The sequence below is a fragment of the Balearica regulorum genome, chromosome 13 (assembly GCF_011004875.1).
Source record: "Balearica regulorum gibbericeps isolate bBalReg1 chromosome 13, bBalReg1.pri, whole genome shotgun sequence".
Classification (NCBI taxonomy): domain Eukaryota; kingdom Metazoa; phylum Chordata; class Aves; order Gruiformes; family Gruidae; genus Balearica; species Balearica regulorum.
The window spans coordinates 11,427,188-11,454,122 of NC_046196.1; the positions used below are offsets into that span (position 1 = coordinate 11,427,188).

General features: G+C 41.6%; 1 protein-coding gene across 1 annotated transcript in view; it reads left to right on the forward strand.

Annotated features, from left to right (window-relative positions):
- The first annotated feature begins 12,496 nt into the window (after positions 1 to 12,496).
- The window catches only part of PEPD (peptidase D), a 141,191-nt gene continuing 126,752 nt past the window's right edge, over positions 12,497 to 26,935 (forward strand). The window contains exons 1-3 of the mRNA XM_075766017.1: positions 12,497 to 12,613; positions 17,890 to 18,073; positions 19,329 to 19,456. Of these exons, the coding sequence (XP_075622132.1) occupies positions 12,570 to 12,613; positions 17,890 to 18,073; positions 19,329 to 19,456 (356 nt within the window). The 5' untranslated portion in view covers positions 12,497 to 12,569. The remainder of the gene's footprint in view (positions 12,614 to 17,889; positions 18,074 to 19,328; positions 19,457 to 26,935) is intronic.

Genomic DNA, 26,935 nt, shown 5'->3' on the forward strand with positions numbered 1-26,935 from the left:
TGGCAGAACTTTGGATATAAAAGCCTACTTCAAGCGTAGCAACATTAGATTATGAGACTTTGTAGCTGCTACATTTGGATCCTTTTCACTTGCCACCTAATGTTGGGGATTCCTATTTGCAACTTGTCTAAAAAAACTTAGCAAAAGAGTTACACAGTATTTGTATACTGTGCTATACGTTTTGTGCTGACCTGATACCACATGTGGTCGTCGTGAGGAGCACGAATACCGCCAGGTGCATAGTCATGAATCCTGTATTTGCAAGATGGGTGCGAATACCTGAGTTTCCACCCTTGGGTGGGCGAGTTGTGCTGGCTGGTTGTGTGTGCTCTTTGAACTGGCTGTACGTGGGGGGGGGTTGTATGCCTTGGCCTCCGCTCCGTGTGGAATAGCCTGATTTAGTGTTGGCTCTTCCATGGGATAGCAGAGGTTTGATACTGCGTGTCTGAGTACACCCTTAATTACATTACTCTTTCTCTGCTTGCTACTGGTATAGTGACAATATTTTTTCATTTCAGTGATTGAAGTCTCTCTGACATCTAACCAGTGCCTCACACAATAAAACTGTCGGTCCTTTTATCTCTCCATTATTCCTTAAGCAATCTGATTCTCTATTTTTCATTTCATATGTACATTGGCTGAAAACCTTAACAATATTACACTGTAAGTTTTATCTGTTTTATGAGGTAGATTGCTCCAGTGCCTTTCCAAATAATAGCTATTTCTTCTGCAGGTTCTTTGCTTGAAGACTTAAAAGTCTTTGTGTATCTGCAATTACCATCTGTTAATCCAAGAGTATAATCAATCTAACACCTTCATTGTATTAGAAATGGTTTGGATGTTTTCTCTAATTTAATCTCATCTGCAAAATTTGAAATGTAGCTTTCAAGTCCATCAGTCGTGTCATTTGTATATATGATAGTACAGTGGAAAGATTGAGTTCAAAAGTTCAGGCACGTAACTTGTTTCTAAGCTCTTTTTGGGTTACATGTTGTTAATGCTTTCTGTTTAGTCCTTCTCTTTAAAACCCCGTTACTTACATTTGATGCTTTGAAATTCTATTCTGCTGTTTCTTCTCTTCTGGTAATTGGTTTTCACAATAGAATCTCCTTTTTTCCATCCTGGCAATAGAAGACATTAGGGTACAAGGGTCAACCAAAGCCTTGGGTCAGCTGGAGTCTTTCAGTGAACCTCACTGAGTTTTGGATCAGGTCTTGAAAAAGGGGGATAGAAGTAACAGAGGTGGCAGCTCATCACCCTCAGCAAAACCCTTGTTGTTTGGGCAACAAGCCAGGACTGAAGAACGCAAGATAAAACTGGCTACCTGCTCTCCCTCCAGCATTGTGTGGACAGGTAGACATATAGGTATGGATGGGTAGATGTACAGTATTTGATTTGAAGTATTTCTGTAGTGTTCACGGCACTTGGTATCCCTACGTCCTACCATTCTGCCACCAAAATATTCACCTTCAGGCCAGTGAGCCTTACAGTGTTCACTTGGAGATTTTGATAATTGGATTTTTGGCAGTATTTAACATATTACAATAGTGTCAATCATCTCTCTTTTACTTTATTTTTCTAATCTGAATTTAAGTTTCTTTTTTTAAAGCCAGATCACTGCTGTCCATACGGTCTGCATGTGTTTGAGAGGAACATCTGTTCACGCGTTTGGATCAATACTGCCTTTCCATGGAACGTCCCTGAGCCCCTTTCATCCACAGGTACGGCAGCACTCTCCCACCAGGTACCTGCTTGTGGACACCCACGCGTTGCTCGCTACCTCTTCCCTGGCTTTTTAAGGAAAGACCTATTGGTCAGATTGAAGCTTGGCTAAGATCACATAGCTTCAGCCAGAAAAGCGATGATATTCATGTTCTGTTCCCCGGGAGCAGCTGGGAATGCCTGTTTGAACAGAAAATGCTGTCTGTACAAAAGCCGCCTCCTGCGTGGGGTTGGCTGGGAGCTATTGCTGCTATCAGATGCTCACAAGGCGAGGGGAGGGCGGGAGGAAAAGAGGCACGCTGCCTGCTCGTGGGTGACTGGCAGGGTGTCTGTGCTGCCTGGTCTGAGGGAGAGGTCTGGGGGAAAGGAAGAGGGGAAAGGAGATGCATAAGCTCCCGAGGAGTTGAGCCTGCATTTGACAGTGTAGAGATTAAAGTTTATGTCTCTCTGCATTCCCGCTGATTTTGCTGAAGTCACTGGAACCTCTCAAGGACCCAGCTGGCTGCCCAGGGATTGAACCCAGTTGATTATATTTGAAATTGTCTTTAAAATGGTTAATCTGTTTTCTGAAGGTCTGTCATTTTAGTAGAAATCTTGTATCTTTAGTGAATCTATTTTTTGTGTGATCCTGGGTTCAGAAGAAAGCTGGTTAAACTTCTATTTGTACTGTTCATCCCATCAAGGTTGCTTATAATTGTTGCACAAGAAAAGGAAACATATCAAATGAAAAAAATCCGGTTTATAGTTGGCAAATGCCTGTATTTTGTCTTTGTATGATATGTTGTCATTCATCATCTAACCGTGGGGAAATCATGGGCACTCTAACAATGTAAGAGGCCAATAAAAAAGAAAATGATTTCAGTAAAGTTGTAGCTGGGGATATGTAAAAGAGAAATGCCCCTGGGTAATAAAAATTACCCATGCATAATGTCTGTGAACGTATCAAGCAGGCGTACTGTATACAGCGTGCCGCACCAGCTCAGCTACAGGATGTCCCTGCTTACTGGGCTCGGGCTTACAAAGACAACGGGAGAGAGAGAGTCGGGAGAACACGAGGTCAAGCCCAAAGCAAAGGACTGAAAAGCCAAGTACCTGGTAAGTGCTCGCGTGTCTTTACCTATCTCTTTCGCCTCTTTGTTAGAGCTGTCTCCTTTGATCTTGCCTTTCTCATTATTACTCTCCGCTATAGAATTTGGGCTCAGTTCCAAGGTCAAGGCCTGCTCCTGCTGAACATCTCCCATATCCTTCCCCCGTTAGTCAGCCTGTCTCATTAGAGTCTGGCAGGCTTGCACTGTGCCGTAGCAATGGCATTCCTCGCTCTTCTGTAGGGGGACTGTGCTTCTCTCCAGTTAATAGTTGGATACATTTTCTACTGTCGTCCCCTTTGGGCTTGGCTGGCATAGCTTTAGGAAGCTTCATAGTATACAGCTCTTTAGTCTTCACTTTAGTTTTCTGAGGACCTAGCCCCAATCCATGCCTTAGCTGTGGCCCTAAACACTCTGAACAAGAAGGCAGCCTTTTGCAAAAAACTACTTTTCTCAGCAAGTCCTGTTCTGACAGATTGCGATTTCAGCAAGCAGTGCAGCTCGTGGTGGTGGTCTGAAGTTTACTGGATGTTTTCATTTTGCACTTTTTAATCTTGCTGACTCTCATGCTAGTGAGAAGAATGCATCTAAGATTAGGGATAGGTCAGTAGGTTATTAGGTAAGTGGGACTATGTCCTTCCAGAAGTTACCATGCGGTGAGCATTTGACTGCCTTGGGCGATTGTCTGTCCTGCTTGTCTGACCAGCCCCTAACAAGCACGAGTGACATGCATAAAACAAGTCACTGTTGGTAAGAAATTATTACAAACAAAGGGGTAGTTCTGCCAGCTAGTGCTAGCAATGGGGAAAGGTCCCTGAACTTTGACACTGAAGTTAAAGCCTTCCAGAAGCAGTAAGGCAGAGCTCTCCCAGAACATAAAGCTCTTTGCAGATAAACAAGTCCAGACACAATCCTTCCTCCTCTTCTACTGCACATTACCCCAGTGACTCTTTATTAATAGGACTCTCCTTCTTTTCCATGTGACATTTTCCATTTGCAATGACATAAAGGATTCACAGTGAAGGCCAGACCCTTCCCCACAGCAGGCACTGTGTTTACTGGCTCCCTGCCTCCCCATTGTCGACTCCAGCAAATTTAAGCTTCTTGTCTTCATCTATGTAGCCTGTCACAGCTTCTAGTGTGAACAACTGTGAGTTTGCTCTTTGAATCAGACTGTTGCTGAATCAAGTCCTTTGTATCTCCTTTTTATGATTTTAAACGGTTTAGCTAATCCTATTGGCACTAATATTTGAGCCAAAAAGCCGGGTAAATGAATCCACGATGAGCTCTGTGCTGCTGTAGCTGGCTGCCTCCAGTACCAAGCGAGGTGGTTTAAAAATAGCTGGGATACCAGTATGCTCCAGCACAGTCATTTCTGTGCCTGGAGCAGAGAGATGCCCAAAGAGTCTAAATTAGTAACAACTTTGCTGATTTTATTCCAGCTGCACCAGCTGTTTGTTTATGTAGATAGCCAAACAGCAAACACCCACAGAGTTGTTAACTCTGCAAATCTTCAGTAAGTATTTCCTAAACTACTGCTGACAAATTTCTGACGAGACCTTAATCTCTGTAAAATCTATTGGATGTTGTCAAAGCACCATTAGTCAGCCTGTCATTGGGCCCGCTTTGCGGTGTGACTCAGAGATTTGCTTACTGCAGAAAAGTGAAACTGGGAAAGCCTCACTCAGCGAGGAAGCTGCGTGCAGCCCTGAGCCGCTGACAAGCTGGTGGACAGTACTGAAATGCCCTAAGATGTGATTTCAGAAAGAAGCCTGAGCCTGGAGAGGTTTCTCCTTCTCTCTTGTTTGTATCTTTGAAAACAAGTGAAAATTACCTCGCTTCAGTCTTGGGAAAGCAGCAAATATTATTGCTTTTCTGCCCCTACTCCATACAATGCAAAAGGGGAATCATGAAAGGGGCACTGCACAGTTAAAACATGCAATTAGTAAGAAGTAAAACAACACACAAAGTCAGATCCTAAATTAGCACTGCTGTGTCATGTTTAATGCTGGAACTGTTCTAGTTTATATCTGCTTTATGCTTCCTGATACTCAGTATAAACCCCTAAATATATTCATCGAGAAGGGAGCTGGAGGAGCCCGGGCTGCCTGCTACACCTTGACAGCATCCTGGGGTGATGCTGCTCCTGGCATCTCCCCAGTTCTGGAGCTCAGTAAGAAGCCGTGTTATTTTCTGAAGCTGAATTCTTTATCTCTGGCCATCATATGATGCCAGCCTGGACTAGAAGAGTTGTTGCTGTCAACAGTAATAGTAGCAAAAAAGTTACCCCATCTTCTGAAAATGAAAACAAAACAAAACAAAAATACCACCTCTCCTGCCAGCATACAAAACAAGGACACCAGGCAACAGTTCAAACAGAGCCCCTGCATACAAACAAACAAAGACTCCTGTCAGGGCTTGAGGGGGAAAAAATGGCACAGCTATAGCACCACATTAGTGAAATTGTATGAGCCTTTTTATTTTCAAAGATGCAGACAGATGCCACCTGAAACACAGGATGCTTGGAAATACCACACACACGCACACAATTAAACCACACAGGTTCTTTGAGCTTCCTTTCTGAATCTCCTTAGCACAAATTACATTAACACTGCTAATGCTGATGGAAACCAAGTGAAGCTGTTCTCAGAATAGTTTAAACTTGTACAGAACTAAAGGGTAGTTCAGCAAAATAGAGTTTTTGAGATGGCAAATAACCATTTCTTAGAAATCATGTATATGTTCGTGACTGTGAAGTTAAAACCAGACGATGATATTTGAATGTCAAAGGTAGGCAGCAGAGGATGTGATTGTGGATATTATTGTCGTTGCCCAAGTTGAATCTCATTGAGCCTAATTTTCATGCACGCATCCAAATCACTTTGTGGATACCTGTGCCCAGCGTAACTTCTGCAGGGAGGCTGCCAGCTGTGCACAGGGCGGACAGGTACGCGCTCTGGAAAGAAGGGCTGTCTGTCTCTACAATAAATCGAGTCTCACTCTTATCAAACTGGTAGTCTTTGAAAAATGCCTGTAAATATGACCCATTTTAAAAATAAATGTTAGTCAGTTGATTCATTAAAAGGCAAAGAGGCGTATAACATCCTTAGTGCACTTTGTACTTTTGGCACAGTTTCCACTGCCTGGGAGAAAGGCTGTATTTTGTCTTTTGGGGAGAGAGCAGTTGTGTAAAATAGCCATTTATTACAGTTCAAAAGATAATTGAATTCCCTGATTCACAAGCTCTTGGTTTGTATCTTCTCTGTCCCCTGGCATGTTACTGCACAATCCCCTCCATTCCATCCTAAACTCCCAGGTTAGAGCTTGCTCGTGGGAGTGGACCATGGACACTGGTTAGTGTAAGTGGTGTGACCAAACAGAAACAGTGCTGCAGTCACAGGACATAAGCTGTGATTAGATAATCTGATGGCCAGTTGCTTATCACTTTGGTTTTAAACTGAAGCCGGGAACCAGCTGGGTTAAATTTCCAGTTGGATGCAAATGAGATTAGATGAGTGGTCTGTACAAACAGGAAGTTGTGTATCTCATCTCCTGCAGTTGGCACTGAGGGCTAGCCCTGGAGTCCAGTTGGGGCAGGGGCACTGATGACTTTTGGCCGGGAACGGCCGCACCACCAAGGTCACGGTGGTGGCAGACATGGCTCCATGGCAGCCTCGCTGTCACTCGGCCCTCTTAGACCGACTGTTGCCACACAGCGGAACAGAGAAAGAAAGGAAAAGCTGAAGAAGGTGTGGTTTCTATCATTAGAGGGCAGCATCAGAAGAAGTTGGTCTTTCTTTCCTGGCAAGGATAGTAGGGCTGTTTCAAGCAGAAAAGGGAAATGTTGCCTATGCAAAGCCTGGAGGAACTCATTTCAGATAAGTCTAATATGTCTGTGTAAGAGAAAGCAATTTCTTCATCATCAACAAAATGCAGATCTTGATAAACCCGTGGCTTAAAACTTTAATGCAAGATCTTAGAGAGGAAAATACTTTCCATATAAACAGTAAATAATTAAAGAGGTTTTTCTTACCAAAAAAGTGGGGAAATCTGACTTTAAATCAGTGTGAAGATATGAATCATAATCTGCAAGAATCTGAAGGCATTAATCTTTTGAGAAAATATTTACATAACCATATTATAAGCTTATTTGGGGATTTGTTATGCAAGGGGTGGAGAGTACGTTATCTAGGCAGTAATGAAAGAAAAATTAAGATTTGTAAACATGTTCTGTATTATAACTGTAGAATATATTGCAAGGGTTCAGGTAAATTTGTGGTACCATGAGGAACTTGCATGAGAAGTGATGCTTTCCCATTGTACAATTGGTTATCTGTTCATGCGTGCAGGCTAGACAAAATTTTCTGTCACACAGTACAGGAACTTCATCAGCTTCTTCCCACACTTCTACTCTAGAAGATGGTGCAAAGCATCTTTGGTTTTGCCCTTCAAAATATAGCCAGCACACCACTCCTCTTTGTAGAAAAAGGCTGTGCATTTGACAATGAGGAATGCTGAGCAAGTAAATTATGAGTAATGCCAAGTAATTTTGTTCTCAGATGTGTCCGCAGTAACATTTGTAATGCTGTTGGGGTAATGGCTGCAGTAATACTGCATTCATGTCCTAAACCCAGTGTTGTAAAATTTCACTACGGCGCTTTCTGTAAAACTTACTTAGAATAAACAAAACTGTCCATCTATCGTACTAGTAACAGTTATAAAAAAGAAAATACAGGATAGCGGCTTATCTCTTGTACCTGGCAGTTAACCGTGACTGACCTGCACTCAACATGACACGGCGCATTTTTCATGTAGTACAAGGGCACACAGCTCTTAGAAAAACAAAAGAGGAGTCATGGTGGTGGGCACTATGCAAAGGACACACAGGCAGGTGTAAACTGTGCCTTCATGGCCATGGGATAGCAAAAAACCCAATGTATGTCCAAAGAGACTGAAAATCATTGAGAAGTCTCTTTTTATTGAAGCAAAACAATATGTTGCAATATACAAAAATTGATTTTTTCAAGCTGCCAGAGATACTAGAGAAACATTACAGAGATCACATTGGCCACTAATTCTTAAAAAAACCTGACAAACCAAAACACCCACTAAAAAGTTGTCCAAGCAGTTTTGATAGTGTTGTTTTAATACATTTGTAAGAGATAATAGTTCCTGTGGCAGCAACTTATAAATACAGATGGGTAGATTAATTTAAATGAAACAATGACAGTCTATACTAAGGAATTGCAACAACCCCAAAAATAAAATTATAAAATTTTGTAAAGATCAATCAATAGCTGGAGAAGCTACCTTAGACTGTCCAATCCTTGATGGGCACATTTTGACTATACTAGATTTTCCTACTCTGAAATGAAAGTCAATGGGTAGAGTAATGAGGCAATCTAATGCTTTATCTTTCTTGTCTTTTATAATAATTTAGTTCAAGCAGGCTTTGGGAAAAATCAGAGTTTTATTTCAAGATCCAAAAGATCAATACAGCAGTATACATTTAGTGCTTGAGGGAAAATTTACTCAAAATTGCTTCATGATGAAAATGCCAAAGGCAGATGCTTTTGTTCAATCTGTTACTTTGAAGGGGCCTTCTAATCTTAATTTCAAGTTAAAGACTTGTGACCACTGTATCAAACAAAGGCAGCAGATGTATCTTTCAGTGATGAAATGCTAGGGATCTATGTATAGTAATTCAATGAAAAGACCCGGTATTAATGCATTTTAACATAGGAAACTGTATAATTACTTTGGACTAACAGCTGATTCTACAATGTATAAAATGCTTTCACTCATATACCTACAAACTCTATCCATTGTTCTTTGCCTAGCCAGTGCTCTCCCATCCAAGTGAAGGTCACAGAACATCTCAGCCAGCAATGTTATAGCTTTCAGAAATCTGGGGGAATGATCAGCAGAAAAACAGATCAAGCTGAACTTAGAAAAATTTCTGTGCTGATAAATCAGCCTTTCCTGTCATTTCTGGTTTTGTGATGGCATGTATAATATGGAAGCTTTTTAGATATTTAAGAAAGCAGCTGAAACTTGCAGTGAAACCATATATCCAGGTAAGAATTTACTAAGGAGGGCCTATGGTGACCTTAGTCACTCACCATTAGACCATGTTCCCCACTTCATGTCATGACGCTGGCAGCTCAAGATTTCTTACTATGGTACCATGGTCTCAGTGTGGCTCTGTGATCCCTCATGGCAGCCCCAGATGATCGGGTCTCTCACCAACTGCATTTCCCAAAGCAAGAGAGAAGCTCAAGCACTGTGCAGCAGTCAGAGAGAATTTAGCTCTTCTTTTGACACCCATCCTGGGCTGGAGGGCAGAAGGGAGGGGTGATGCTCCCCTAGCACATGCTGTCATCACAGCTGCAGCGTCCTTCTTTTTCCCCCAGTTTGTATTTGGACTGCATCTGCCCCTGCTAACTTTGGATTTTCATCTATTGTACTGTAAAACCGGGGGAAAATATCTTCACCTGTATTCACAACAGTTATGTAATTTTCATATAATAAAAGGAAGGTTTATTAACCTAACATTATTTCTTTTCAGCTAGGATAACAGAAGTTGTAAATGCACTCACCGACGGTGCTGGACTCCAAGATCCTGCCTGGACAGCAGTATGAACACTTAAAACATAGAGCGACAAACAGCAATAGAAAAGTACTGGTACCAATTTATGAATGCTGCTTTCTTTTCTAGGTGTAAAGCGACCAATTGTTACAGTAACTTTTCTGTTAATATTTCCTAAGTCTTTTCTGCCAGGTGAATGAATGTCTGTGTGAGAAAATTTGAGTTGTTTTAAATCTTTGTAGTAAGAACAAAAAGAGCTTCTTATGCAATTTAGTTGCTTTTAACTAACTAGGAGACTGAGGAGAGACAGAAGGTCCTACGAGGAGCAGGAGTACGAACTGCGTAGGAGCTGGGTGGAGATACACAGCTGAGTCTCAGAGGTGAGGGAAAGGAAATTTTCCTATGGACCCTCGGGGAGTGTCTACAGCTGCATGTAATTCAGACAGACACTGGCTGGATTCAGAGCGAGACTGCAGTTACTGCCCCCTCCCCGGTCCAAGGACACGACAGGCCAGAGGATGCTTGTGTTCAGTGCTTTTTTGCTTTGCTTTGTCTCATTCTGCAGATTTGAATTTTCCCTATTTAAGCAGCACATTGTTCTACTCAGTGTTTGAGTAACGGTTGAAGATTGAGAGCCCTTACCATGCTTCTGATGTGCTCACAAGGCAGATTTAAACCAGGTTTTTGACCAAGAATCTGGCCACTGTGGAATCTCATCACACGTTGCAGTGCTGCATCTCTTGTACACCCAGACTGCTAGAGTGGGGATTTTGAAGATGCCAGAAGCGCAAAGTAAGGTCTTCAACATGGAGAGAGAATGTTCTTGGCCACGGAGACAAGTCCTACTGGGAGATAAGTGACAGTAATGGTCAGCCAAACCTTCTTTTAGAGGGAAATGCTCTAAACTAGCCTCTCAGATAATTATCTCAGTTGCAGAGTCAAATGCAGTGCAGAGAGAGTCAGCACTATCTATGTGTGCAATAAAGCTGGTCTTGCTCCCAGTCTGGCTGCCAGTATCATTCCTGCCTGGCAGTTCAACTGGCTGCCAGTATAGCCACCTTGCAAATGAGTTTAATTTGTGCATCGTGCAGAAGTGTCATTCTTTCAAATCCTGAGACAGGAGAACAGGGTATTTTAGCTAACAAACAACATAAACCAGGTTTGGTTTGTTGGGGTTTTTTTTTGTTCTGTTGGGGTCTTATTTTGTTCTGAGATTTAATGGAGTGCACATAACTTCTAAATCTCAGTGATTGTTTTCCAAAGGAGGGTAAAATGACCAAGGGGAAGAGAGGAGGAAATTAAACAGAATAAAGAGACCCAGAAAACCCATTTTAGAGGGCAGATACTAAAATGCAGTATCCCTCCTTTTCTCTAAGGAGGGCAAGTGTATGGGTAGGCAGAGAGGAGCTGGAAAGGTTGAATGCCCGAAGCCACTAATGACAGTATTTGAAAGAGTGCCTTGAAGGCTTTGGTCTTTTCTCTCTACTCCTGACAAGAGAAAGGCAAAGTGAGCTTCCCTGCCTCCTGCCACTAATTCTGCTTGAGTCTAAGCAGAAGGGAGCACCACTAGGGGACTGAAAGCAGTAAAATATTTTGCTCCAGTTTACATTAAAAAACTTTTTCAGTCTGTGTAAACTGAAGGAAGTTCCTTGAAATTCAACAGCTTATCAATTATAATGTCAAAAATGGGGCTTTATCCATTAATCTGGCACCACAAGTAAGTATGTTATTTATCAAATGGGCAGTCTGTGAAAGAAGTTTCCGATTCTTTCATTATATATTTTGTACTAAAGGTCTGTGAGCCTTGGGCATAAAAACATAAAGAGCTAGAGGATGACTACTTGACTTTTCTACTTTTCTTAATTTACACACTCCTCTCCAGACTTTCTGAAATCAATCTTTCCCTGTGGTTGCCCTGCAGCTTTCACACACCACTTCAGAGCCAGCTGTGCATAAGTAGCTGCAGTTTTCTCCCAAATTCCAGTGGACAATGTGGCCAACCAAAAAAGGGTTTTAATCATGCACGTTTCTTAATAACAGTGCACTGATTTGTTGTAACAAACATTAACTTCAAGCTCCATGTATTTTATGATCCTCCTCCTGCCTGCTCTTCTCACTGCATTCTTGTTTCCCAAGTGCCTGGGGTGGAAGGTGCATTATCCGAATACTTCACGGTATGACAATACTTTCTTTTGAGATCAGTGCCAGAACAACAGAGAAATGGCCTTGCTCAGCAGCAGCCGAGCAAGGACTCCCGCTTTCCTTCCAGGGAGGGAGGGCAGCGGTACCTGCGACGAGCTGCCGGCTCAGAGCAGTACTTATCGCTGTTTTATGGAGGCATAGAGCCGCCGAACAATGTATTCAGGTCACACAGCAGAGCTCCTCTCTCTCATTCTTTATCTGGTATTTCATCCTTCTGGGTATTTTCTTTTGCTGCTGTATGGCAGTTACTGGCCCTGTGAACCCTGGCCTATGAATTGTTGCGTTTGTTCAGGTAGCTTGTAATTTTGAGGCAAGAACAAGTCAACTCGAGGTCTGAAGAAGCCTGTGTTGAATAGGAGCAAAATTCAGCAGAGTGAGGCTAGTCCAAGGACTGGTCTTGGCTACAGTGGACCATGCCTGAAGGCTGTTGTTAAACACCTTTTCAGTTTCAAAATGAAGTGGAAAGCATCTCTTACAGGGATCACAGCAGCATGGCACATTAAGTGGTTTTTTTGAGCAACCATTTATTTAGGGGAGCTCTGTTGTAAGACAGCAATCCCTGTAAAAGGCTGCATTTCCATTATACAGCTTTTAGCTCCGAGGAGTCGAATTGTTTCTTGTACAAGAGGCCGATAGGTGAGGTGATGGTTACAAAATCCCCTCTCCAGCTGCAGAGCGCTCCCAATGAACGCCACTCTGGGGTGCCAAGAAGCCCGAGTCCCGACCCTCGCCAGAGCCTTCCCCCTGCCAGATCTGCCTGAAAGCCTGAGGAGAGGAGCAGCCCGCAGGGAGAGCAGCGGCTTGTCAGCGCTGCGAGGTCGGCGAGAGCCTGGAGACCTGCGGTAGGCCGCGCGCCCGGCTCTCCTCACAGGGCTGGCCCGTTCCCGCCCCGCCCGCCATCTGCTCCCCGCGCTGAGGCGGCGCCGCCGCGCCCCTCCACAGCGGCCCGGCCCGCCCGGCCCCGCCGTCACATGACAGGCGAAGTCCGGCGAGGCAACATGGCTGCGGCGGCGGGGTAAGCATCGCTCCTCGGCCGCGGTACCGCCGCCGCTGCCTACTTCTCACGGGCCCGCGCGTCTTCCCAGCTCCCCCCTAGCCCCTTTCCCCTGGGGCGCTGCGCGTCTCGCAGCGCGGGGGCGGCCCGGCCCGGCTCGGCTCGGCCGGCGGGGTCTGGCTGAGGGGCCTGGGTGGGTCGGAGGCGCCGGAGGGCGGCGGTTTCCCCGGCCGGCCAGAGAGGGACGTGGCGGCCGGGCGGCAGGCTGTCGCCGCGCAGCCTACAGGGGAGGCCGGGCTGCCTGCGGTGGAGCAGTGAAAGCAGGTTTTGTGTGGGGCGGTGAGAGAGCTGGGAGGGTCCCGCGGGCACCCCGGCGGCCTCCACAGTTACCGCTGGGTCGGCTTGGCAGCACCTCCCCCGCTGAGGTGTGAGTTATCCTTTGAGTTGCGTTAGGTTTGGCAAATCATGCCTGAAGGTGGCTGTGGATTACTTAGCACGAGGTCCCTCCTGCATATTATAGCTAAGTTCAGTCATTTCTTCCAGTGCTTTATGAAGATACTATTAACAATATATCAAAATGAGGGGGGAACTTTTCATAGTCACCAAAAGGAGGTCACGCTGGGACTTGGTTCTGACTCTTTTGCCTTTGGGTGAAGATTGCTCCCTGGTGCGGTGTTCTCCTGCCCCTGGTTTCCCCCAGCAGTGACTGGGTGTTCCTGCACAGGGATGCTCCTGCCCAGCCCTGCCGAGAGCAAGGTTGGGCTGGGGTAGGTGGGTAGGACATCCGACGGTGCTGGGACTTCGAGTTGTTGACTTAGTTACAAGGAGCACTGAGCTCCCTGTGAAGAAAACATCCAGTTTACGCCTTAAACACCAGTAGTGGCTTTTGCTGTTTCCCTTGTATCGCTTACTTGTTTGTGCTGCTGTTGGCATGGGTCTCTTGTACTTTGCATATTTCATGTGGAAATGACATTAAAGATTGGCCAGACTTCAACTGATGTTGATGACTCTGTTGCTGAAAACAAATAAATAAGACCCAGTCAACAAACAAATGATGACTTACTGAAAAGTAGTTTCAGTGGTTTCTCAACTTAATTGAAATCTGGATCCTGTCTGTGTGACCTCAGTAGAACAGAAATGGCAGTCCATGAATTTTCTTTTAAAAAAAAGTAGTACAAAAGGTTAACTGAAAAATGGTGGGGAAAATCAAGTAAAATAGGATTCTTGGTTACCAGGGTGTTCCGATGGTTGCATCAAAAGAAAACCAAAATATTAGATGGATCATACAGCACCAAAATGTAACCTCACTGAAAATATAAAACTTCTGAAATAAGTTTTGAAAATCAACAGTTCCAGGCAAAAGAAAAATATTCTTTAAAGAAACAGATGTAGTTTAATGTTCCTAGCTACATTTCACTTCCAGTATAATAAAATAAAAGAGCTCTTTTGAAGGCTTAGGGAATAAGTGATCATAAAAAATTGTATGTGACAGCCAGCAGAGAAAGTATCAGCTGCTATGGGTGGCCTTTACCACACTGAGCAGTGGCTGAATTCTGGTACCAGGCTAGTGAAAATGAGGAAGCTGAGCTTTGCTTGTCCAGTCCTGGTCTTGCAACTAGCCATTTCTGGCATTGACTAATGCTTATTTGCAGAAGCTTGCATAGCTTCAAAGAGGCATGCACCACAAACAGTACTGGCATTAAATACGCTTAATTATCAAATATATAACTCTACATTAGAGTTGAGTTTGTGGCTGGAGACACCAGGGTCCTTGCATTAAGAGAAGAAACAGACTTTGAAGGACCAGCCAATGTATCGTACTCTGTTCTGGTATTTGTGTGTCTTGTGTGGTGTAAACTGGGTGAGTGATTAGAGATCACAGGGCAAAATTCAAAGCTTGTAGTTCCCCCTCTAGAAAGAAGTTGTGGTAGTATTGTTAGGTGGCAAACAACAGAGTTTCATGTTGATGTCACTATGTATATATTTGCAGGCTTGATACACATGTGAGGCAGTTGTATACTTGTACCCACTCAACTCACTACAAGTGGCATAGTGATGAATCCTTATATATAAAACTGAAAAAGTGCTAATAATCATCATGGTGTAGACAGGACTGCATATGCACAGGAGTTTGTAACAGTTGGGCTGGAAGGATTAGAGAGAAAGAAAAAAAAAAGATGAAGCCAGTGGTAACTTACTTACCTGCCATGTATTTCTTAGTAACAGAGTGATGGTGACACAGCCAGTCCTGTGTGTGAAGACTTTTATTGTGATCTTGAGTACTTTGAGTGTTCTCTTCCCAAATAATTACTTGCAATAGAAAGCCAGGTGTATAGCCATGCTCTTTCTTCTTGGGACTTACATTCCTTTGTACAGCCACTCTCCGAAAAGAGCTCTCTGTATATGTTGTGGAACGCTGGTGCTGGGGTCATGCATACTGAGTGACCCAACCTCTGCAGGCAAAGCAGCACCTATGGCTGTCTTGCCGTGACGTTAGGCCATCTGTGGGGGTGCCATCAGTTTGGTATTTGAGTGCTTGCAGGAGAGAAGAGAGAATGAAGGCTGTTGAGGAAGTAAACTTGGCTCTGAGCCGAGTCTTCTCTGAAACCTAGCTGCTTTTCTCTGCAGAATCTCAATTGTGAAAGTAGGTCTGTTGCCTGGCAAGCTTGTACACTCTAAGGCATGAATTCACATCTGAGTGCTCAGCAGAGAACCTGAGGAACCGAGCAGTATTTGCAAGAACACTCGGCCCAGCTCTCCTGTGTCCTGCAGCCCTTGCTGCGGTGCCCAGCGTGCTCAGCTGCTGTGACTGTTATAGCAGCCTTAAAATAGAGACCAAGGCAATGCCTGTGAAAAAACTGTGCAAGTCTAAAACAACTGTACAGAGCCAAATTCTGCTGTTGACGAATACTGTGGCATCAAATTCAAGCAGGGAAAGTAGGATCTGGATATATGAGGTAGAATACAGTTTTGCCATGAGCTTAGATAAAATATGCAGAAGAACCACCATTTTGCATCAGAATGCATTTTAGCTCCAGTGTTAACATCCCAGTAAAAGACACTCTTAAAGTGGCTTAGTGAGCCTACCAGTAGGAATTGCTACTGACACCATTATTTCTCCTTGAGTCTCATTTTGGTTGTCAAAGGTTTTAAGTGCAATAAAAACATTAATAGTAAACTTAATGGAGATGAAAATGTGTGTTTGTAGCAGCTTCCTATGAGCTCCAGGGTGTAGGAATAGGCCTGGAGAAGGAGGGACATCAGGTTTTTTTTGTTTGTTTGTTTGTTGTTGTTTTTTTAATTAAATCACAAAAAAAACCTTGTGAAGAGGGTAAAATTACAACAAAGGTGACTTTTTTTCCTTCCTTGAAGCAAAACGTAAGACAGGGTGTGCTACCACCTCTGCATTTTTTTTTTTTTTTTTCGTTTTTATCAGCAGATACAAAGATCTGAGAGCAACCTATGCCATAAGGGTATCTGATGATGCTCTCTCTTCTCTTTTATACTTGCAATAAGGTGAGCGTATGATTTTCAGACCCCTGCATAGAGTTACTCCATGGGGTGATCTTGCTTGGATAACAGCGTTTTCAACCTCTCATGCATTGCTGAGTTGCTGAGCCACAGCTTTGCACCTGAAAAGCCTTGCCCATATTTAGCTTAAGGTTCACTCTCTGATTTAAAACTTTCAAGTAGCTTTTGCTGGGATTGTATGAACTTGCTTCATTCTTCCTACAGGCATGGGTACCCCAAAACAAAAGCTTATACTGTGCTTCCACGCTATGCTGATGGGCCCCAGTAGGCAGTCTGCAGCCCTTGTGTAACAATCACCTGCCATGGTGCTGGTTTATCAGGTGTGTGTGGGAAATAATAAGACTAAACACATTTGGGTTTTGTGCACCATCAGCTGAACTCCTAGGCAGATAGTTTGAAAATTGGAATAGCAAGAGCAGTCTTTCACCTAAAATTATTTATGCTGTTATATCTAGTAGTTATAAACAAGTAAAATAAAATATTTTATTAGCTCTTTTATGCTGTGTCTGCAGTAAGAAATTATAGGGTTTACATTTCTGATGCTGATAAAGTCTTTCAGGAAGTTACTTTATGCAGCTATAAATCAAAGGTTACCTTTCAGATTGCCTATGAAAACTATATAATAATTAAGATGTGGAGCTCTGCTTCTCTAAGGTTAAGTCCTGGTGTGCTTAATTTCTTGTAATTTTAACATAGTAACAATTTAACTGCACCTTTCTGTCATCTCGTCTAGAAGCATATCTGATAGAAAATGACCATCCAGCTAGTCAGTCTTTAATAAGCTGAGAGAAACTAAGGTGAAGGGACAAAGTGGACTTACATCATAGGATTTTATTGGTAAAACAGTATTCCTCTCTCAAGCTCCAAAGTACAGCTTTGCTATATTAAACATAAAAAAAAGGAAATGCTCTTAGATTATTCTCTCCTCGTCTAATTTAAAAAAATAATCCCAAAGTTACTGTGCTTCTACTGGTAAAGCTCCAAAAGTGCAGGTATGGACCTATAACAAGTGTGAATGAATCAGCAATATATTCTTGCAATACTTTAAACACCTTATATTACTTATATTACCAGTTTATTTTAAGAGAGGCTCTCTACTTATAAACTGTATTCTCCCAGTTGCGGTTGTATGAGTACAATTTTTGAGAGACTTTCTAGGCTGTCTGAGCATGTTTGTGCTGCCTTGCTGAAGCCACTTGTGTGCATGCAAGAATAAACATATGTACATAGAAAAGAAATTTGCAGATACTGTGTGAGTATGGGAAATGGTGGTGTCCTGTGTCTATTATCTGGCATCTTTTGACTCCAGTCCCTGTTTCAGCTACTGAATGTTTCCCAGAAGGACTTGTTGAAGGTTGCCAGACTTAATGTAACCTTCCACTTCTGTTTTCAGTAACTAAGAACTAATTTTCTTCTCCTGTTTTGCCTTTACTCAGCTGATCTAGGCTGTTGTCACTTTCTGCGTCTACTTTTCGTGTTGTTTACCTAAAGGAATGTAACAAGTGACGTGCTGTGGGCCATTGCCAGCCAGCCCTGTCTCCTGTTGCCATCTTTTTCCTTTGGTACTCGTATGAGCAGTATTTGATCGTTGCTCAAGAGCAATGCTTGTATACAGCATCTCTTCACCTTGAGTCATTGGCGTCTTGTTTGGAGAGTTGAACTAACCTTCCTTTTCTGTTCTGAAGTAACAAACACTGTGCGTCTGAATCATGCTAACCACTGTCTTTGTCTTCCATTAATTGTCAATTAATTTTTTTTTTTTCTAGACCCTCCTTTTGGCTGGGGAACGAGACCTTGAAGGTGCCTGTAGCACTTTTTGCCTTGAATAGAAGACGGCTGTGTGATCGCCTGAGACAGAATAAGGATGTCCAGAAGAATTCGGTTGTTCTGCTGCAGGGTGGAGAAGAAACCCAGAGATACTGTACCGATACTGGTATTGTGTTTCGCCAGGTAAGAGCTGAATCAAAACTTGAAATCAAATTAAGAAACTGTCTCTTAAACTGCATGAATTTTTAAATGGTTTTAAATTATTTTCCCTTTATCTCTCATGTGCATTGCCTTGCTTCATTTAATTGTCTTCTTTATAACATTGCCTCTTTACCTTCAAGTTACTCTCTCTTTCAGTGCTTTAGTATGCAGGCTCGTTATCTGGTTTAAAGGGCCTAAACATGTTCAAGGCCCTATTGCCTATCAATGTTTAACGTGCTATTAAAGACAACAGTGGAATATTTCTTAGTTTTTTCAGTCTTGTCTGTGACCCAAAAAATAACCTTCTTTCTGTAGTGAAACATGTGACAGTGGACCTAAACTGAATTAATCCACAGAAAAGCAGTTCAAGCTTTTAGTAGTAATGTATTCCAGGAAGCAGGATGTGTCTTAGAATTTACAACATGTGTCTTCTCAAATTACACTCTTTCTTAAGTACCCATGTGTTCTTCTGTCACAGGTAGGATTTAGTACCTTGTTAATGTCATGTGGAACACCGTCTTTGGGAAAGTTGGTGTAACAGTACTCTAATAATGCATACTCCTGCAAAGCTGTGTGCTTTGCATGGCTGCTACAGTACTTTGTTTTGTGAATTTAATTGAGCTGTTGTATGCTATGAAGAAACAAAACCAATAACTCTAATTTAGGTAGCACATATCTTAATGTAGTTATTGATCTGGTTTTAGAGGAGATGTACCTTTCAGGATATTGGAGCATATGTTTGTCCTTACCAAGATTCATCTCTGTTTTGTTAGGTGTTTTGTTTGCTTGCTTATTCTTTAAATAACTCTTGGTTAAAGGCTGTTCCTAGTACAGCTTCCTCTTCACTTCAGCACTCTGCCATTGCAACCCAATGAATCTGCACTCTGCTTTTGCCTTGTCTCATGTGGCATGATTGTTTCTTCCTGATACTAATTCTAGATTGGAAGAATCTATTTTATTGTGTGGTGTATATTTATTGTGCTGAGTTGACCTGTTTATTTCTTATGGTAGCTTATTAATCTCAGATCCTTTCCAGTTGCCAACAGAGGGATTTGTATTATTGTAACCTAAAACTAGTCAGTCTGAAAAGCTTTAGACCTAAACCACTTCCCCCCGCCCACACCAGAGAGATCTCTTTCAGATACATGGAAGTAAGAATTAGTATCTACTGTAGTGTATTTTTAGAGCTGGTAGAAGTGAGTGGTTTCTTTTAAGAATATATTTTGTCTTAACCTAGGAATCTTACTTTCACTGGACTTTTGGAGTAACTGAAGCGGGCTGCTTTGGAGCAGTAGATGTTGATACTGGAAGATCCATGCTTTTTGTTCCACAACTCCCTGAAAGCTATGCAGTTTGGATGGGAAAGTAAGACATCTCTTTTAACTGTGTTCTGATGTATCTCGGTACTTCATGTAATGTAACTGTCTGTAGAGCTGGCATACTGTCTCATTTTAATCAGATTCCACCAAATCATCTGGTGTTAATTGTAGTGATATGTATGTACAATGATATAAAACATGGTCAGTTGGTATTGATCGTGTGATATTAAATGATCCACCACCATTTGGTAGAGAATACCTTTAGAATTGGAACCCATGGATCTCATGGTATCCATGAAAGGAAGCTGAACTGTGAAGAAAAGTAGAAGTCTTGTGTTAAGACCAAACAACTTAAATAGTAAAGCAGGCTTTTTCAAGTGGCTTTACCAGTTTGCAGCTGCCTTAGCTAATGAAGCTTTTTGAATGGCAGAAGGTAGTTTAGCCTCTTTGATTTTTTTTTTTTTTAATATGAACTGACAGACTGAGGAATGTGATTTTAATTGTATTCTGTGAGTATGCCATAAACATCTCTCTATCCACATTGGTAGTAAATATTGCTCAGTGCCGTAGTAGTGGAGGAATTGATTTATTTATGTGTTCATTTCTTTTCTCAGTCTTAATTGTATTTATACCCTCTAACAAACTGTAAATTTTTTGTTGTCTACATTGTCTCAGAACATCAGATTACTTCTAATTTAATATTTTGAGCTCAGGTTGCTTTGCTTCTAATTGAAGCTATCACTTATATTTTAATGCTAATTTTGGGAAAAGGAAAACAATCACAACCAATCCCATATGCTGAACTGTGCCAGACCATATGGTGGGGCATGGCTGCTGTCTTCTGAGAGGGTTTATATGAATATCACTGTCTTAGACCTGCCTGGGAACTGAAATTGTTTGTGATAGCAGTATTCACATTTTTATGCTATCTGAAATATTTCAGCTGAGAGCTGCACCTGTCTGGGAGGGCAGGTTCTGTTTAACCCCTATGTGTACTCTCTAAAGTCTGTTCCCTAGTGGTGCTTGTTCCCATTTATAGATAAAGCTTTTTCCTCCCCCTAAGTTCTCTTCTGCTAGTTCAGATCAGCTTTCATACCCGCACTGGTTGTGCCTAATCTGAAAAGGCTTAACAACATTATTGAAATTCCACTGTCTCGTTTTGCATTTTCAAACAAAAATATTGTGGTGTTTATAAATGGTGACCTTTTTGGTTTGTTTGTGCAGCACTTGTTATTGGTTCATTTACAGAATTACAAGTCTGGTTAAAAGTGGTTTATTGTCATTGTGTCTTCTTGTAGAGTATAACAAATTGTCTTTATCACAGCATCCTTCATTTCTAAATTCTCCTCCTTGCCCTTCCTGAATCCCTCTTTGAATTTTTGTTTTCTCTTCTGTCAGCCATGGTCATGTAGTTTTTCTGCTTGTCAAAAGGAGGATGGATGAATAACTCATTTGTGAGTCAGTAGCAGTTCTGCTTCATAAGTTGGTTGGCAGGGGGTACTGCACACAGCTAGGGATTGTGTTCCTTCCCAGAAGCCTCAATTTTAAGTCAAAATTAGCACTGAAAGAAAAACACAAATAAGTTTGCCTCCCATCCGCTGTTGTTTATCTACTATAGTTAGCCTTGGAAGTGGTTGTTTCTGTGCATGTGGAAGGCACACTGTCTACCCACTGAAGAAACATGCATTTAACATCAATGAAGCACAAATCAATTCAATGCCTTGTACAATATTTGCAAGGTTGGTATTATACAGAGGTCTACAGCTGGTCTTCTAGTTCATAGCACAGAATGCAGTTGCCTTGCCTGGTATTTATATTGTTTTCTATGTAAGACAGATGTGGGAATGTGCTATGTGAGTTTAGGCAGAAATGCATAGATTCTCTTAAAATTAATGCAGAAGGCTCTTTACTATTACTTTACTGCTACTGTATTACTACATGCATTGTTGGATGTAGTGTTGTGCTTTCCTTTCTGAAGGACACATACTTGGGTTGTTTTCGAAATGTAGCTTAGGTAGTGTAGCACTCAAAAGGGTTAACCTTTTTGCCTTGGAAGTATTGCAAAAGTGGGGCTTCTTGGCTTCTTTCAAATTGCAGTCTCAGTTTGGCCAAAACCAATGAAGTGTCTCAGAGCATTTGCTTGGAGATAGCAGACTATTAATTTACAAATGAGACCATAAACACTGTAATTATTTTAGTCTCATCAACTGCACTTGTTTTTATCAACAATTTTGCATGCTGAGGTGGTGCATGGGGACTCTGAAGAACTGGTGAACATGGAGATGATGCAGGCACAGCCCTGGGCTGTGGTCTGGCAAGGACCCAGCACTATGTAGTACCAGGTTTGAGGGTGACTACCACTTCTTTGGAAGTGTTACACATCTCGAAGGACTTCTTGCTGAATGTATACGCTCTAAAGATTTGTAAATAGCTGTAAGGCTACTCTTTAGGAGTCCTTAAGCCGGAATAACCTCTGCAGTTTTAAAAGGGAGGAGAGATTTAACTTAACTCACAATTTAGACTATGGCCATTCTCCAAAAAACCCACAACCTCTTAAGGCGGTAATGGCAGAAATGTTAGGAGGGTGTTCGTAGGACTGGTGGTCCTACTTTCATGTCAGGAAGACACCACCATAACGGTCAGTCTGTTTTTAAATTATGTGTGTGGGCACTTATCCAAACGTTGGACTAGCTCATTTCTTAGTTGTTGGCTGGGAAAATCATTTCAAGGAAGAGAACCACTTTGCCTGTCTCTTGATGTGTACCTCTGCCCCTCCCCAGGGTTTGTAAGGCAGAAACAGAGACTCTCACAGGATGGCTTGGAGGGTAGGCTTTTGCGCTCCTCCTTTTTCTGTTCTTACTTTCAGAGGAAGAGTTTAAGAAATGAATCTGGTAACATAAGGTTGTAAAGGCTCCAGAAGTGTTGTAGATGTGCCTTTTTCTCCACGTGGCCTTACCTACTCAAGTTTGTGGTGCAAAGCTGTTAGCAGTTGTTTCTATTCCTAAGAAGCTTTGAGTTGGTATGACTGCATGTCTTGCACAGAGACTTCAATTTCACTAATGAATGCTGCACCTGCCATTTACCTCCTTAATTATAAATGACAGAACTAGTCAGTGTGCTGATTAAAGATATTTTATAAAGTAAAACATACTGTACAGCAGCTGCTTTATGTGGAGCGGATGCCAAAATAACTTAATTGCCTTGCCATGTAAAGAGTGTTTTTAATGGAAAACAAAAATATTTAACGCTTTCGTGCTCTAACTTTAGAAATACATATTAAATGGGACAGAGCAATATTTATGTGCAATTTCCTGTGTTTTCTTTGAAGCCCTGCTGGCTGATTGGTAAGTATAACAACATTAATCTAGCGTTGCATCCACCGTAAGTAACATTTTTCCATGAAATTTATTGGAAGCTGGCTGTATTTGCAAAGTTGAACCTTGGAGCATTTTGGAGCTGTAATAAAGCACAATGAAACGCTTTACTAATGTTAATAATTTCTCAGTGACCTAATGAGGAAGCTTCTTAAATACTGTCATCATTTTCTAAGTAGGTTACAACCAAAATCAACCTTTGGTTTTAGTGATTAAACTTGACTGACTTCAGCAAAGCTGAGAAGTTTTACTGCCTTTGGAAAAAAGTGCAGAATTATGTGGTTGGTTTTTTTGCTTGGGGGAAAAAGCATTTCCCCCAAATGTTTTGGGGGGGGGGGGAAGTTTTCCAGGCTATTTAGGCTTTTTTTTTTTTTTTTAATCCCTATAGACTGTATGTGGTCATGAAAATTAGAAGCTAGGAAATTGCTTTCTCAATCTCTTTTTCTTAATGGGAATGGGTGAAATCTTATGGCTTTTATATTTTGAATAGTTGAGTATTAAATTGTGTACAGCATGGTATGTTTATCTGACTATATCATGGTGGCTGAGACTGGTGCATTAATTAGCTGTAGGTTTGGCTGGAAGGCAGCAAGGTCTGTAGTAAGCCCGTTCTATGCAAGCTAAAATTGGAGACAACTCTTTGGAAAGGTAGTGGGATGTATGTCTGTGCTGTAGGAGACAATCTCTAGATCACCTTAATTGCTCTTCTTGATGCAGATTTTGCAGGAACGAAGGACATTTTTTAGATGAGTTTTATTGATGATGGACATACAGGTTGTCTTCTCCATAGCATGCTCTGGCGCTGTGTATTTGGATAGTATACTCTAGAAGGGTCTTTGGTTTTATCTTCTGAACTCATGTGCCATATCATCCCCTGGTACTTTTTCTTGTAATTTTTCCTCTAAAATGAAATATGTTTAATGTTTTCTTTTCCCATGTCTGTCAGTTTGATCTCTTCCCAACATTCGTCCCTTCCCCCTATCCACTGAAGCTTTATTTTGCTGTTTAAAAAAACCCCACAGTTTTTAATCACTTTAGGTCATCTTATTACTGTTTTGTACCAACTGGCAATTGCAATTTATCTGCAAAGTTTGTTACCACCTGCAAATGCCATCTGTGGATCTCATGAACATATTCAGTCCTGCTTCTGTTTCTGAATATCATCAGAACCAATTTCAGTCTTTGCAGTATCCCACTAATCAAGATTTGCAGTCTATTGCTGTTTATCACTTTAACTTCTGAGAACATCAGTCTAAACTGATACAGCACTTTTCAGTGTGGCAGTTGGAGAGTTTCCCAGGCCTTGAAAAGCTCATCTTTTAATCTGTTTATTTATTTTTATTTTCTCCTTTAGGGCTTTCACTTTTTCATTATGACTAGTCATTGGGTTTCAGGTCACATTGTAGTGTTCCTGTCCAAGCCAATTTGAGTTGATTTTGGAGAGTAAGATTCTTGAGAGAGATTTTTATCAAATATTTTACTATTATTCAGATACTACATCTGTTGCTTTACCCTTCATCCCATCCTTTCAAAACTGTACGATAAAGCTGGTTGCTTTTGATTGATGAGACTTACTCGTGCAATTCCCCCTGCTGCTTATTTTCCATGATTCCAGTCTTTCCATAGTACAGTGATTTCCATTTCTTGTCTCCCATTCATTTATTATGGTATTTCTCTGTGGATAAAAATTACTTTTACAGAACAATTAGTGTCTGGATTGCTCTTGCCACTTTACTGATGATTGTTTTTCTCTACACAGTGCTGCTTGAATGCTCTGACTTCTGAAATGATCAGTTTAGTCATTGTCCTGGTATCTAATTGTCCATGAGCCTTGCTGGTACAGGATGACTGTGTGTTGTTTACATCACTTTTACTTCACTAACTATTTTTATAAATCTTTGCTTTCTAGCTGCTTAAGTTTCCTTGTATTTCTTGTTGAGAGTGTTTTGAATAATAATAGCAATTTATAGTATTTATACTATTTATAGTACTAGTAATTTATATCAGTCCATTGATTTGCAGTCTCTATCAGCATACATCTTTAACTGGATGCACAATTTGGCAATTTAGTAAGTGTTCATGTGCTGCTTTTTTCTTTCATCTTTTTGATTCAAGTGTATTGAGAAATAGAACCAGCACTAAGTAAATCTGCTTGATGATGCTGCACCAGTTTTTTAATATCCTGATGTGGCTTCAAACCACAGCATGGGAAAGTTACATCTTGCCTACGCACATCTCATGCCTGTGGTATGAGGGGGAATGTTGATAACCCTCAGTGGGCATTTCTTATTTTATACTTTATTTAATGTGCTAGCAGGAGTATCAAGTTCAGCAATATAAACTCCAGATAACATTTTGAAATATCAGAGAATCCAAGTTTTCTTTTGATCAGGTATGCCATGTATTTTTCCTCCAAGGACTCAGCTGCTGCTGGTAGGAAGGTAAGCTGCAGCAAAAGAAAAGCCCGTGGGGATTTTCCAGCAGTGCTCCAACAAGGCTCTGCACCTCCACGCTGCCTTCTGCTGTGCAGCTGCCCAGTTTGAGTGCAGAGTGCTCTGTTTCTTGTCGGCCTGGATTTGAGAAGGCACTTCAGTGAAAAAACCCTCAAGTGAAATATCTGCAGTGGTGCCTCTGTTCTTGCACTTCTAAAATTCCATGTTCTCAGCTCTTGATGTTAACTGTTTTCTTTAGGTTTTTATTCCCTGTGACCTGTCTGTATGCTCAGGAAGGACCCTCTGAAATTCAGTGTTGTCTGTGTTGAGAAACATACAAAGAAGAAAAAACAAACCCAACTGTTTTGTTGAAACAGGATAGGGAAAAGTATAATCAATATTAATGCTGCTTAAGAGCTAAATGTGAATGAAAAACAGGCAGATTGTGTTCTACTTGCTGGGTACCCCTTTGCCCGTGTCCTTGCTGGTACTCTGGATGTCAGAGCTTGTTCCTGGGGAATGCCAGTTACTTCTTTGTCATACAGGGGAAACATGGCATAGTGGATCAGTTGCTGTTTGCATAGGTATGTTCTGCCTTTCCTTTGTGCCTAATGAGTTGTTGTGGCAAGTTCCTTTGGTTTCTTTGTGGTTTAGTTTTCTCTACAAGTTGTAAGATGAGAATACTATCATCCCCTTCTTAAAACTGTTCAGGTCATCTTAATGCTGCTGTAAACATCAGTACTGCTTCCTTTCATGCTATTACCGATTGATATGGGAGCTGTGGGACATGCTGCACACATTCCAGAACTTGCTATAGTGCTTTTATGTGTGGGACATAAAATATTGCTCGTTTTCCCCCAATACAGGCGTTTTTCCAAAGTAAAAGCAGAACATCTGCTATTGACAGATTCAGTATGTAACTTTCTCAGTTGAGCATGAATTGAGACCAGTGTTTGAGTAGAACACTATTATTATATAGTGACCTAGAAATTACACTTACCCTCTTAACCATTGTAATTCTTCTTGTGCTCTTTTTTTGGGAAGAGAGCTTTCTAATGAGTGTTTGTCAGTAGTCCTATGCTACAAGAAATCTTTCAGGGATTTCAGTGTATAAACGTTTCCTCTGTTACAGTTTTTTTCTGTACTAGTATAGGGCCCTTCTCTCCAAGGAAGAATTTTATTTGCAGAGAGAAATAAAGCAGAGGTTATACCAATTGCAACTTTTCTATGTTTTTGGGTTTTGGGTAGCTCTTGGTAGTATCTCTTAAATGTCTAATTGAGGCACTGCCTCTTGAGGTAGAATTTATAGAAAGCCTAAAGAGCTTTTCATCTTTTAGGAATGCCTGTGGTGGGAATAGCTGAGCAGGAGCAGTGAGACTGTATATTTGAAGTAGATGAAATAAGTAGTTCAGAGCTTGTCTTTTATTAGGAAGAACTGTGAGAGTGTCCTCAATACTTTATTTCGGATTTCGTTAAGTCCAGTGGTCTGTATGTTGCTCGTAGTTATTCTGCTTCTGCATAATACTGGGAAGTCCAGTATCGAATACCCAGCATCATGCACGTGAACTCTACCGTTCTGTCACTCTGCTAGATGTGGCTTCAGTTGCAGCCCCGGTTACCTCTTACAGTCAAATCAACCTGAGTCCTCATTTTCAGTTCAATTTCTTTTACATTCTGTTATTTTCTTAAAATCCATCTTACTCTGGACCATATGAAAAG